The 12,414-nt window shown below is 40.3% G+C and overlaps 2 protein-coding genes across 23 annotated transcripts in view; one reads left to right on the forward strand and one right to left on the reverse strand.

Annotated features, from left to right (window-relative positions):
- BBS9 (Bardet-Biedl syndrome 9) overlaps positions 1 to 2,619 on the reverse strand; it is a 461,967-nt gene extending 459,348 nt beyond the window's left edge. For 15 of the 18 annotated variants that reach the window (XM_038389485.2, XM_038389486.2, XM_043508761.1 and 12 more), the window contains exon 1: positions 1,939 to 2,619. The gene's annotated coding sequence lies outside the window, so the exon portion shown is untranslated. The remainder of the gene's footprint in view (positions 1 to 1,938) is intronic. The other 3 variants (XM_043508767.1, XM_043508764.1, XM_043508755.1) reach the window with 2 other exon arrangements.
- Positions 2,620 to 2,722: 103 nt separating this feature from the next.
- The window catches only part of NT5C3A (5'-nucleotidase, cytosolic IIIA), a 35,352-nt gene continuing 25,660 nt past the window's right edge, over positions 2,723 to 12,414 (forward strand). For 2 of the 5 annotated variants that reach the window (XM_038388492.2, XM_038388493.2), the window contains exon 1: positions 2,723 to 2,861. Coding sequence is in view for 1 of the 5 variants with exons in the window: in XM_038388494.2 (XP_038244422.1) it covers positions 2,724 to 2,861 (138 nt within the window). In the remaining 4 variants the exon portion in view is untranslated. The remainder of the gene's footprint in view (positions 2,862 to 12,414) is intronic. The other 3 variants (XM_038388494.2, XM_038388495.2, XM_038388496.2) reach the window with 3 other exon arrangements.

Genomic DNA, 12,414 nt, shown 5'->3' on the forward strand with positions numbered 1-12,414 from the left:
GGAACTCATTGCCAGGGGATGTTGTGAAGGCCAAAAAACTGTAAGTAGGTTCAAAAAAGAATTAGAAAAGTTCCTGGAGGATAGGTCAATCAATGGCTATTAGCCAAAATGGTCAGGGTTGCAAGCCCATGCTCTAGGTGTCCCTAAGCACCTGACTGCCAGTTGCCAGGACTGGACCACAGCGGGATAGATCACTTGATAATTGCCCTCTTCTGCTCATTCGCTTTGAAGCATCTGACATTGGCCATTGTCAGAAGACAGGCTACTGGGCTAGACAGACCATTGGTCTGACCCAATCTGGCCATCCTTATGTTCTTATATCATCATACGCTTTTCAAAGGTATACAAATGGAGCATATATTTCAAAAACAACATTAGTTTGTACAAGATTCATAAGTTAATAATAATTAACAGCATATAATAGAAACTTAAGGTGGGAGATGGGGAGTCCACACAAAATCCGACAGGCACATTTTAAAAAAAAATACTGGAAGGTATAAAACTACTGTTATGTCTATTCTTGGGATTTCAATCACACAGCTTAAAAACACTATGAAATGGATCAAGCCATAAATGATTTTACTGTTTTTTCAGGGCTCCTTGTATCTGACTATATCACAGAACCTGACATACTAACAAAAGACATTTCTCAGTCAAATACAAGAACCATTTTCCAAAAATGGCTCTTGAAAATTAATCTAAGCAGACTCCTTGCATTATTCTAGCACCTTTTACATGACAAAGTATCATCCTTGCAGCTGCTTGGCAAGGTAGCTGTCCCTTTAAAAGAGTACCAGCCTAACACTATACAGGAGAGGGGATCTTTCCAAAGGAGGTTTCTTCTCTGATTCAAGGGATCAAAAGAATCATCAGCTTTGTCTAGTTTTCCTAAACAGCAGCTTATTTCTCAGAGCATACCAAGATAAAAATAAATCAGCATCAAGACTTCTTCAAGGTGATTATACAGTGGAGGATGCCCTCATTACATGAGTGAGGGACTCTGTCCGATAGTAGAAAAGCCGATTTGTGCCCTACCTGCCTGCTGTTATCTTGGGTGGAGAAGTGGAAGAGAGAGAGAGAGAGAGGAAGAGACTGGAGAGAGGATAATCCTTTTGTAGTCAGTGTGATATGTATAAGATTGCCATTGTTTAAATCCATATGTTGTCTTTTTAAAGCATTAGGTACAAGATTGAATCTCAACAATTAGGTTTAGTTACACACCATGCAGAATACACAACAATTCTTGAATTATTTCTTAACTTTTTTTAGTATTTATTTTCACTATTTTTTGTTTGTTTTTTAAAAAAGAACTACTATGATGCCTGTTGTCTTGGCACTCAAGCATTGTTAGTTTTATTTATTCTAATTAGAAAAATACAAACACCACCATGCTAACCAAAACAGCCAACATAAGGCCTGTTGCCTGCACGGAGGGTATAAAGCTCCAAAATATAAACTATTTAATGACTAACAACCAAATACATACAAACCTTTAACTAAACTGGATAAACTTCTTCTTTACATAAATCAACATTCATACAAAAGTACTGCAGGGCATTTTACAGGGTTAACAACACAGTCACGGGAGAGAGCAGAAGGTGGGGATTAAGTAGGATGATCTGGGAATTATTTCTCCCTAATACCCTACTGACATCTTTTGATTATTGCCTCTGCTTCTCACCACTGTAAGGTGAGTAGAGAATTTCTGAGCGAAAACAACAGGGAAAATATAAGCACCACTTCATATTTTCCAGAGATATGGGAAAGGGTGACACTACACGGGGCTCCTCCATCTCCATCACCCAGCCGGTGCAGAACCCGTACGTTTGCGAGCGTGGGCTTTGTCCCCTCTAGCTTTAAAGTTCCCAAGCGACAGGGCTGCAAGTTTCCAGGCACTGCACAACCCATTGCTTTGCATGAGACAAGCGGGCTACTCACCAGACCCGTCCAAGCAGGGGCCTCTGCACCCCCAAGTACCTGCCCTGGAAACTGACCAGCAGCCACGGCGGAGGAAGCGTCTACATTAGAGGTGCGCACGAGCAGAGAGGTGCGGGTCCCTCCCAAGCTCCGGCCCTGGGGCTCAGCGGGTCCCCGAGGACGGAAATCAACAGGCGGCAACCGCAGGCACCAGCCGGCTCAGCCCTCCCCGCTCGCAGCCCCGCCGAGGGGACAGGGCGCGGGGTGGAGGAGGGACAGCCGCTGCCGCTGCTCAAGGAGAGGCTGCAGGCGGCACCAGCTGCCCCGCTCCGCCAGCCGCGGCGGCCATCTTCGCGCCCGTTGTCATAGCACTTTAACAACCAAGCCCGCACCCCGCTCTCAGGGAGCGGGCACCGGAACGGGGGGGGAGGGGGGCTGCCCCAGAGCATCCCGGGAGATGTAGTTTGGAAGACACGAGAGTGGCCCTCATTGGGCGGGTGGGGTTGTACCATTTCCTGAGGGAGGGGAGAGCAGCCAGCCACGGAGCTATTCCAGTTGCGTTTCTCTTTTGACGTATTGAGAAAACGACGCAGTATGGAAGCGCCACAACCTGCCGGGCGGGCGGGGGAAGAGGGAGGCTGATAAAACTCCCCCTCTGAAGGGTCTTTCCCAACGTCGTCCCCTCCTTCCCTCCGGTGTGGTATCGTCGGGATCGCTTCGGCCTCTGCCGCTCGCGGGCCCCCGCGTTGCTGTCGGGGGACACCGAGACTTCCCGGCCTACCCTCCCCGGAGAGGGAGGAGCCGCCATGGACCGGGCCGCGGTGGCCAGAATGGGAGCGGTGGCCAGCGCCAGCGTGTGCGCCCTGGTGGGGGGAGTCGTCCTGGCCCAGTACATCTTCACCATGAAGAAGAAGACGGGCAGGAAGACCAAGATCATCGAGATGGTAGGTCCCAGCGGGACCGCGCTTCTCCCCTGACCCCCTCCTGCCCCCAGCCCGGGGACTGCGGGTCGCCGCCGCCGCCTAGCACAAGGGAGGGCTGCTACCCCCAGGGTTGGGCTTGTCCATCCTGACAGCCCCATGAGAGTGTGTGTCCCCCCCCCCCCCGGCCGTCTGTTTCGGGCAGCTTCAAAGTCTGCTCGCCCTGAGTCTGTGGGGAGGGTGAGAGGAGGAGGAGGAGGAGGAGGAGTCCGAATCCATCCCTCTGTACGTCTACATGGGCTGGTCTGAGGGGAGTAAAGTCCTTCCAGGTACACGCTGGCATCACAGGATCGGCTGGAATCCTAGTGGGGGGATCCACCGCTGGGCTCTGAGGCGCTGGAGTGATAACATCAGACTAGGAGGGGGGGTTTGTTTGTTTGCAAACTGGTCGCCAGGAGTGTTGGAACAGTTTGTATAGCGCGGGTGCTGAGAGCCATTGAACCAAACTGTAAACGCTGTGTATGCTGGAAACCACTTCAAGCCAGGGGGTTGTGGCAGCTCCCCTAGTTCCAGCACCTATACTGGTTGCAGTTTTACAGTGGAGTTGGTTGGGTGACATGAAAATTGAGGAGGACTTGTGGCGCCTTAGAGACTAACAAATTTATTTGAGCATAAGCTTTCGTGAGCTACAGCTCACTTCATCGGATGCACGAAAGCTTATGCTCAAATAAATTTGTTAGTCTCTAAGGTGCCACAAGTCCTCCTTTTCTTTTTGCGAATACAGACTAACACGGCTGCTACTCTGAAACATGAAAATTGAGGAAGTGGTGAATGGAATGCTTGTGAAAGGCGTCCGCTCAACAGCTCTGCGAAGTGTAGTACAAATAGGTGTATTATCCATGCAAGCTTCGTCCATACTGCCTCAGGCTTGTTCTGGAGTAGCGAGCTCCAGTGACTGTAATTTGCTGCCCCTGGCATATTTAGTAACTAGGCTTTTACAGAGGCACTTGACAAAAGTACCAGTTGTTAGGGTCGTTTTGTGATATGGACACTTGTCCACTAAGAACTGGACTGAGAGCATCAACTTATTTCACATCAGCCCTAGACTTGATTTAAGGCCTAGATTTTTATAATTATTCATACATAATTGGTTCTAACAGTTACCACAATTGCACATGCAAATACTAAAATGTTCAGCTGTTCATTTGTCTGTGCAGTTACTCCCACCGGTATGTGCAAATCACATTTTTATCAACATATGAACCTCAGCAAAAATCCACTGTGTGTATCGCTAATCTCCCTGAACCAGCTCATTCCCCCCCCCCCCAGTGAAAAATTTTTACATGCAATGTATAGAAAGTATGGGGTTTTGTTTTTGTTTTGTATGGTTTTGGTTTCCTGTTACAGATGCTTGTGGAGGTATGGAAGTTGAGGTTTGTAGCTTCAGATAGCTCTACTTTCCTAAAATATTTGGAAAGAGGGTAGGAGGATTTAAATAAGGCTTTGTAAAATGTGCTATTGACACTGTAAATTAAAATTAATGAACTAAATTATAAATGCTATTTTTCTTAAATGTTGTTACTGGTAGGTTATCTTTGTTTATTGCTTATAGCAGTTTTGTCATTCAAACTACTGAAAGTTAAGGCCCTGAACCCACAAACACTTAAGCAGGTACATAACTTTTCTTACATAAATAGTCACATTGACTTCAATTGGACTGTGATTAAAGTTAAGCATGTTCCTAAGTATCAGTGGCTAAAATAGGTTTGTTTTTTTTCTTTAAAACTTTGCTGTTGGGTTATGTCTTTATGGGGGAGCGCATAGTTGTTGGTTGGTTGGTGTTTTTTTTTTTTTTTTTTTTTTTTTACATCTACTAACTGATGTGAAAACCACAGACTCCCTTGTCTTCACTAAAAGAAAAGGAGTACTTGTGGCACCTTAGAGACTAACAAATTTATTAGAGCATAAGCTTTCGTGAGCTACAGCTCACTTCATCGGATGCATTTGGGCTGAGCTGTAGCTCACGAAAGCTTATGCTCAAATAAATTTGTTAGTCTCTAAGGTACCACAAGTACTTCTTTTCTTTTTGCGAATACAGACTAACACGGCTGCTACTCTGAAACTTGTCTTCACTAAGACTTTACTTTGAGTTAACTAACTCAGGTTAAGAACAGTCCTTTTCTTTGTTTTTGATTGTCACGTTTGTTTGTAAGTATTTGAAGGAAAACATAAGTTTCTGGAATGTTAGAATTAGAGTTTGGGAAATGAATTGGTTAGAAGAGGGCAAGTGAGGTGGTCAGCGATGCAAAATAACTGCAATTTATTCCATGGCTGCAGAGATAAAGGAGTGTATTCCTTGGATATGAATAATGAGTATGTGTGAAGTATAAAAAGTGTTGAGGTATTTAAAATAAGGGGGGGGGAAGGTAACACTACTTTTTTGGGAAGAGTTGTGTTAGCTGTCAATTGTGGCGAAACAAAGTAATTCTGCCACAAAGAATGCAGGTCTTCCCAAATGAGTGGCAATAATGTTATACCGCACTACCATGTATTTTGTTTATGCTATTCAGTGTTTCTCCTTTTGTATTCTGTTGTGGGTTTTAGTCTCTGCTTTTTTATATTGATGTACATTAGTTACTATGGAAACAATGATGTCACATTAGCGCGAGTGGAGCTTGAAGACCTCCATAAGTGCAGGATGAAATCAATGTATTTCATTCTGTTTGAAATAAGGAATGTATAATACTTCACACTTACATAACATGTACCCTTCAAGCATCTCAAACTTGCTTACAAAGATTCATGAGGCTTCCCAACACTCCTTGAGATAAATAAGCATTGTTCTATAAATGTGATAAATAGGTAAACTGAGGTGCAGTGGTTAAGTCACTTGTCCAATGTGAGTGGCAATCAGGAAAAAGAACGTGGGAGTCCTGCCTCCTACTCTCGTGCAGTAGCCAGTAGACACGCTCCCTCTCCGATTAGCATGACCATGGTGTCAAGAGCACGGGAACTTTGAAAGATATCCAATATGATGGTCCATTTGAGAGAAGGAGAATTGTGAAGGGGAAGATTCTGAGCCTGATTCAAGTAGTAATTTGGAGAATATCTCTTGAGGAACTAATGTTGGAGCCACTCATGCAGCAGTGACCCTTAAAAACCTCTCGTTGCTGGTAATAAGAGTATTAACAGAACGGATTTTAAATGTTTTTTATTTCAGTATTAAACATGGTTTAGCTGGCCAGTGGAGACCAGGCACTACCATTTTACAAACTGTTTTAGACCAGTGTCTACCTAGAATAATCATTTTACTGTTTTGAATGATACATTCCCAAAGACATGCATAACTAAAACAAGTTGGCATTGCCTGAAGACTCTTCTAAGACCCATGTCTAGTAGATAATTAGAAAATGGTTTGTAAAACTGGTCTATTCAGGCCAGGAAAAGCATATTTACACTATATTAGCATGAACTGTGTTTAAACATTTGTTCTCCTAACAGGCTTTTTCCACCCATTTTAGATGGGGTCCAAGTAGCAGTTGAGACTTCAGACGTTCTGTTTCTGTGGTCCAGAGTCCAGAATGCTCTTTTAGGCATTTTTTGTCAAGTTCTAGAGACCTATGGGAGGAAAAAATATGGCCTCAAAACAAAATGCCAGAGTTCTGGGTTTTTTTTCTAAAATAAGTACAAAACTTACTCATATTTTCTCAGATAGGACTTTCTTTACCACAGTCAACTGAAGAATCAGTTTGATCTTCATAGAACTTAGTCCAGTCAAGAAATGAAATTGATTAAACTTTTTTGGTTCAATACCAGTTTTGAAGTACAGCTTCTTATAAAACCTGAAAGGGTTGATGAAATCACCATTACTAACCTATCTTCTTTGAAAACTGATTCCTTGTAGTCTTAATAATTATCAATAAAATGTGCTAACAGTTGCAATTTGAGCTCCAAATAGTAAAGGTCAGGATTCAGTGCATCCCGTAATGTGATTTTTTTTATTTATGTATTTATTTATTTTTTTAAAAAACATTAGGGCAGCTCTAACTTGTTACCAACACATTTTTGGTGAAAGAGATAGGAAGGTAGAAGATATGTCTGTCTGTAAAACAGTAAAATATTTTTTCAGTGATACTGTTCAATGTTCAACTGATAATGCTAGTTTAAAAAAAAAAAAAGTTCTAGGCATCTACCACATCAGTTCAGATTGTTGTTGTTGCTAATTGCAATTGCATTGTAATAAGTTACTCACTAGCTCCATTTTTCCTTGAATAATTCAGGTGATGATCTAATGCAGGAACTAAATTGACATCTATCTCAATGCTTTTATGACTAGGTTTTATGAATGAAATGGATGTTGATTGGTTTTGCTTTTTTAAATTTATGTTCAAATAATAGAAACTAAATTTAAATAAGTAATTTTTAAAATGAAAATAAACATTATTTCTTGAATAAGCTTTAGGCAAAAAACTGCTGTGGTGAAACAAAGTCATTCTCTACAGTAGGCTTCCCTCTCCCCTTTTGATTTTTACCACTAGTTGTAACAATGAGAGTGCTAGCGTAGACCAACTGCCAGTGTTTAAATCAGTATGTCACCTAACTTTAAGCAGGTTCAGATCACGGTAGTTAGTCTATACTAGAGCTACTGTCAGTGGAAGTGAACTGGTGATTGTAGGTGACATTGCTGTGGGGGAAAGTCTACTCCTTGTGGATTAAACAGTCGGTGGCTTTAAATGCACATGCAGTGTTTAAGGTACTTTAAAGCATCTGCTAGACTTTTAGTCTGAGAAGATCACTATTTCTAGAAATTGAGGTGCCAGCCTGTTGACATTTATAACTTTTATTCATTGCATGAGGAAAAATGCATCAGCTTCCTCCCTGCATTGATTTGGTGCCTATGCTACTGGACTTGACCAGCATTCTTTCTTCAGCATGCTTCTGATAGGAGTAGTATGTCTTTCAGATGTCTGACTCTTTCCTGCTTCCTGTCCTGATACTCCACTCTAAGAAAAATAACTAGGCAGTTTTGGAGAAATCTCAGCTAAGCTGAAATGACGGGGAAGGGGGTATTTATTCAATCAGAGGAAGATATTAATTTTTTTAAAATATAGGGTTTTCCTTTTATTAGCTGGCTTAGGTGCAATGCACACAATAAAACAGCAGATGGTACCAACTTGAATTTTAAAACCTTATGATGCACTTTATTAATCTAATATGACCACTTTCACTATATATATTTTATGGAGGTGTACAACTTCTAAACCAAAAAAAAAATAAAACTTGTCATTTAAGAAATGTACGTTCCTTCCCCACATCTCTGCCAACTATGCAAAAGATACTTTTATATATTTGATGGCATACATCCTTGAGTAGAGCTTTTTAGATGCAAACTAAGTCCTAAAACATAGAATTTGAAATGTTAAATTTTGTTTTTTATAAACTGTAGGTTTTCCATGATGATTTGTCAGTTAACATTCACAGATGCATAAGGTTTGCAAATACATAGGGGAAAAAAAGAATTTGATTCAATTTTATTTATTCTTGATAAAATAGAATAATTCTATTGTATTAAGTTATATAATTTCACTGGATAGAATTAAGCTGCGGAGAATCATTCACTGATTGATTTTAAAGATGGAAGGGACTATTATAAACTAATCTGATCTCCTATATAACACAGGCCAGAGAACGTCACCAAGTAAATGTTGCATCAATCTCATAACTTCTGTTGGAGCTATAACACATCTTTTAGAGAGAGATATGTAGTCCTGGATTTAAAGACTTCCAGTGATAGAAAACCACCACACCTCTAAGTAAATTGTTTGTTTAATTACCTTCACTTAAAAACTTGAACCTTTATTCTATTGAATTTTCATCCTGATCTCTTCTCTCTCTTTCCATTTCACTAAAATCTTCTTGCCTGGGTTTTTCTACATTCTTTAACAAGATAACATTAAAACTTGAAATACTTAGTTTTGAGGTGTTCAGGTAGATAAGCCAAACTTACAGCAAAAAGAAAAGGAGTACTTGTGGCACCTTAGACTAACAAATTTATTAGAGCATAAGCTTTCGTGAGCTACAGCTCACTTAAGCTTATGCTCTAATAAATTTGTTAGTCTCTAAGGTGCTACAAGTACTCCTTTTCTTTTTGCGAATACAGACTAACACGGCTGCTACTCTGAAACTTACAGCAGTAATTCCTGCTTTAATATATTCACTTTAGTTCCTATTGAAGGTGATGGGTGGAGCTGTTGTTTTTATGTTTGGAAAGAGAGAGTATTATTCAGTTTTCAAAGACAAATACGGATTTTGTAAAGGACGGACTGTACTCTGGAAATGTGGTGAATCAGGGTTATATAGTGAAGGAAGCTGTTTTCTGTAGGATCCCTACCTTGCTTATTGCAGAAACTGAAAGGTATGTGGTGAAAGAACCCAGAGACTGCAGGAAGAGGAAAAAATGGTCTCATGCTTTTTAAATATGAAGTTACTTTCTTAGATAGTTGGAAATGTCTCGTGAATTGGATATCAAGTGGCAAAAAAAAGCCACTGACAAAGATGATATTACAAAAGAATCTAGAATGATGACTAGTTACAATTACATTTTCAGCAATGTAAATTACAGCTAATCAGAGTGGAATAATGTGGTAAGAGTTAGGGTTTCCTCTGAAGTGAAGATCCTGTTCAGTTTTGGCACCAAGAGACACAGAGCTTCTAAGACTACTTAGTAATAATAATGCACTTGGTTGTCCATGACCTACATCTTGTCTGTTATGCTTAAACAGTAGCACTGTGAAGTAATACTTGGTAAGATCTGTTGAGCTTCACAAATACTGTTACTATGTGAATTTTGAAATGGTTCTTTGTGGAGCCTTTCCATGGTTTGGTGCAAGACTTCTTTGATAGTTCCAGTGCTTGTCAGCGTAACATATGTTTGGGTCTTGAACAAGGCCTGTTTTTTATCCCCCTTGTCTTTCTCCTTTCCTTCTTTGAATACTGACTTTTTGATCATTCACATATAGCTTATCCCTGGAAAAGAGACTATATTAAATTGAAATTATTTGATATGATGTTATTGTATAATGGAATGGGATGAGAACCAAAAAGAATTTATGCTACAGGGCTAATAGAGGCTTGAACTCCTGGATGGACACTGTACCCAGGCTGCCCGTTTGGAACTTTGGGGGGTTTGAATTTGTAGGATCGCTGGCTGGCTCCTGGAGACGGGGAGTAGGTCAGAGAACTAGACTGACCATGAAGGGAAGAACTGTGGGGCTCCGATAAGACTAGGCTTTCCCTCCCAGTCCCTGAGTAAGAAGTAGAAGGGTTATTGGAAAGCTATTGTTATGGTGAAATTACGTTTAATCTGGTTAAATAAAAGTTGAATGGTTTTTCCAACCCAGAAGTCGGTGGTATAGTCACAGTGGGTTTTGAAGAGATCTGCAGGGCCCTTGAAATAGGGTTAAGAGAAGCAGCTGGGATTGCCCAATATTTACAGGCGAGTGTTCTGAGGGATAGAAATGCTGTTTTAGCAACCCGGAGACACTTGTGTTGAACAAGGTGTGTGCCCGGGAAGGACAGGTCATGTGACGCCTGTTAAACTGTACCTCATCAAGAGTGCAATGGCTTTTCTTGATTTTGTTTAGTTCTGTACTGGTAACAGAATATTTTCTTTGCTATTTTCTCAAATGTTGGAAGCAGATCAGACTGAATTCCAATTCCCAGTCAAGCTCTAACTTACCGTTAAGGCTTTAGAGTGCAATTCAAAGCAAGTCATATCTTTACGCTTGCTTAAAAATACTAAAAATTAAGAGTATGCTCATAGTAAGCTAGCATACGATTCTGACGCTATCCTTAACACCTAATGATTATGCATACAAATAGACAATTCTTGCTGACCCACACCCAGAGAACCTTAAATTAGTGATATCTGTGTTGTAGTCTTCTTTGGATATCATGGTTTTAAGCAGGAAAGGTGACAGAAAGAAATATGTGGCTTCTGCTTTTATGTATTCCAAGCTAAAAAACAGTTGGATAGTTAAAACTGTAAATATTTTATTAGTTTACAACATTTATTTCTTAAAAGTAAAAAAATCCCTGTAGCACTTAATTATTTCTAGACTTTCTGGCATTTAAGATAGCTGAAGTAGCCAAGGATATTCATATACAGTGAATGCCATAAAAATGTCTCTGTCCTTAACCCTGCTTCTTTTAATATTCTCCCTTCCTGTTACAAACATATTAGTTACCATTTAGCAACCTAAATATTAATTATTGTAATAATGAACTGCATTACTATGGTCAACTTTTTGATATTTTCTGCACCCGTAATACCATTTTAAATGCAGATATAGGATAATCTCAGGCCTTTTGTTCAAATGGACTGGGGTCTTAATGTTGAAGTTGAGCATGGAAAAATTGTCAAGAAACTAGAGAGGAAGGAGGAGAACAGGCAGAATAGCAAAACAAGAGGCCCCTGTGTGCTCCCTGCATGATACAAAGGCAAGCTCTATTTCAGTTCTGAATAGTTGGTTGCAGAGGGAGTGTTCAGAGGCAGAACACAGTGATTGGAGCAGGGGGACTTGACTCAGCATCTCCTGCTCCCCAGGTGGGTGCCCTATTGTACTGCAGAGTCATTCACACTTTCATGGATCAAGTAACCAGGGATGCCTATGAAGCGGTGGATACATTTCAACACCATCCTAACTCCATACAGAGCCTGGTTCCTTGGAATCAGCATGGGAAGTGTGAAATTCACCCTTAGTGTTACTGAATTATCTGAAGGAACTTTTTAAGGGATCCTAAAAGATAAGAAATGAACTAATTTGATAGCCTTAGTAGGTAACTTTATCTGTAATATGTTAACACCATTACATTCCTACACAAGTATATAGCATGTCGCTTGATGTCTAGGACTGCATTGTGGATTAAACTTTGGACTGAGGATTTTAGTTCCAAATTGGGTCTTGCAGCTCTACTTTTCAAGGGTCAGAGTTTATTTGATCTAGATACAACATTCTTAGACTTAGTGATTTTTAAGCAAATTTTTTTTCTTACTGGTAGATAAGAGAATCAGCAGCAACCATTTCTGTGCAGACCTTAGGTAATCTAAATTTCACTCTAGATAAAGTCTTGTGTTGGAGGTGAGTTTTCTAGGTAAAATGCATTTACAAACTCTTTCAACATACAAACAAATAGATGTTTAATTTGGACTGTGGCAAGTACCATATGGAATTAGAAATCTGTGTGCTGAAAACTATCATAAGTGGTGTGGACCAGAATTACATTTTTCTAGTGTGCAAGATGAATTTTCACATTTCTTAGTAATGTATGACTTATAAGGGCAGTAGAATATTTACATAACTTATTACTTTTTACAATAGTAACTTCCATGCTTAGGTTTTTAATATTGTAATATTTGGGCTATATATTTTATATAAGGATTTATTCACAGTAGCAACCTTAAATGTAAATTTACCTCCAGTACAGGGTATTTTTGTGTTTGTTGGGGGGTAGAGGGAGTTCTTTGGCTGTAAAATTCCCTCTCTCCTTGAAAGACCTGATGTTCTCTAACAAAAGG

This window comes from Dermochelys coriacea, chromosome 2 (genome assembly GCF_009764565.3).
Source record: "Dermochelys coriacea isolate rDerCor1 chromosome 2, rDerCor1.pri.v4, whole genome shotgun sequence".
NCBI classification, from domain to species: Eukaryota; Metazoa; Chordata; order Testudines; family Dermochelyidae; genus Dermochelys; species Dermochelys coriacea.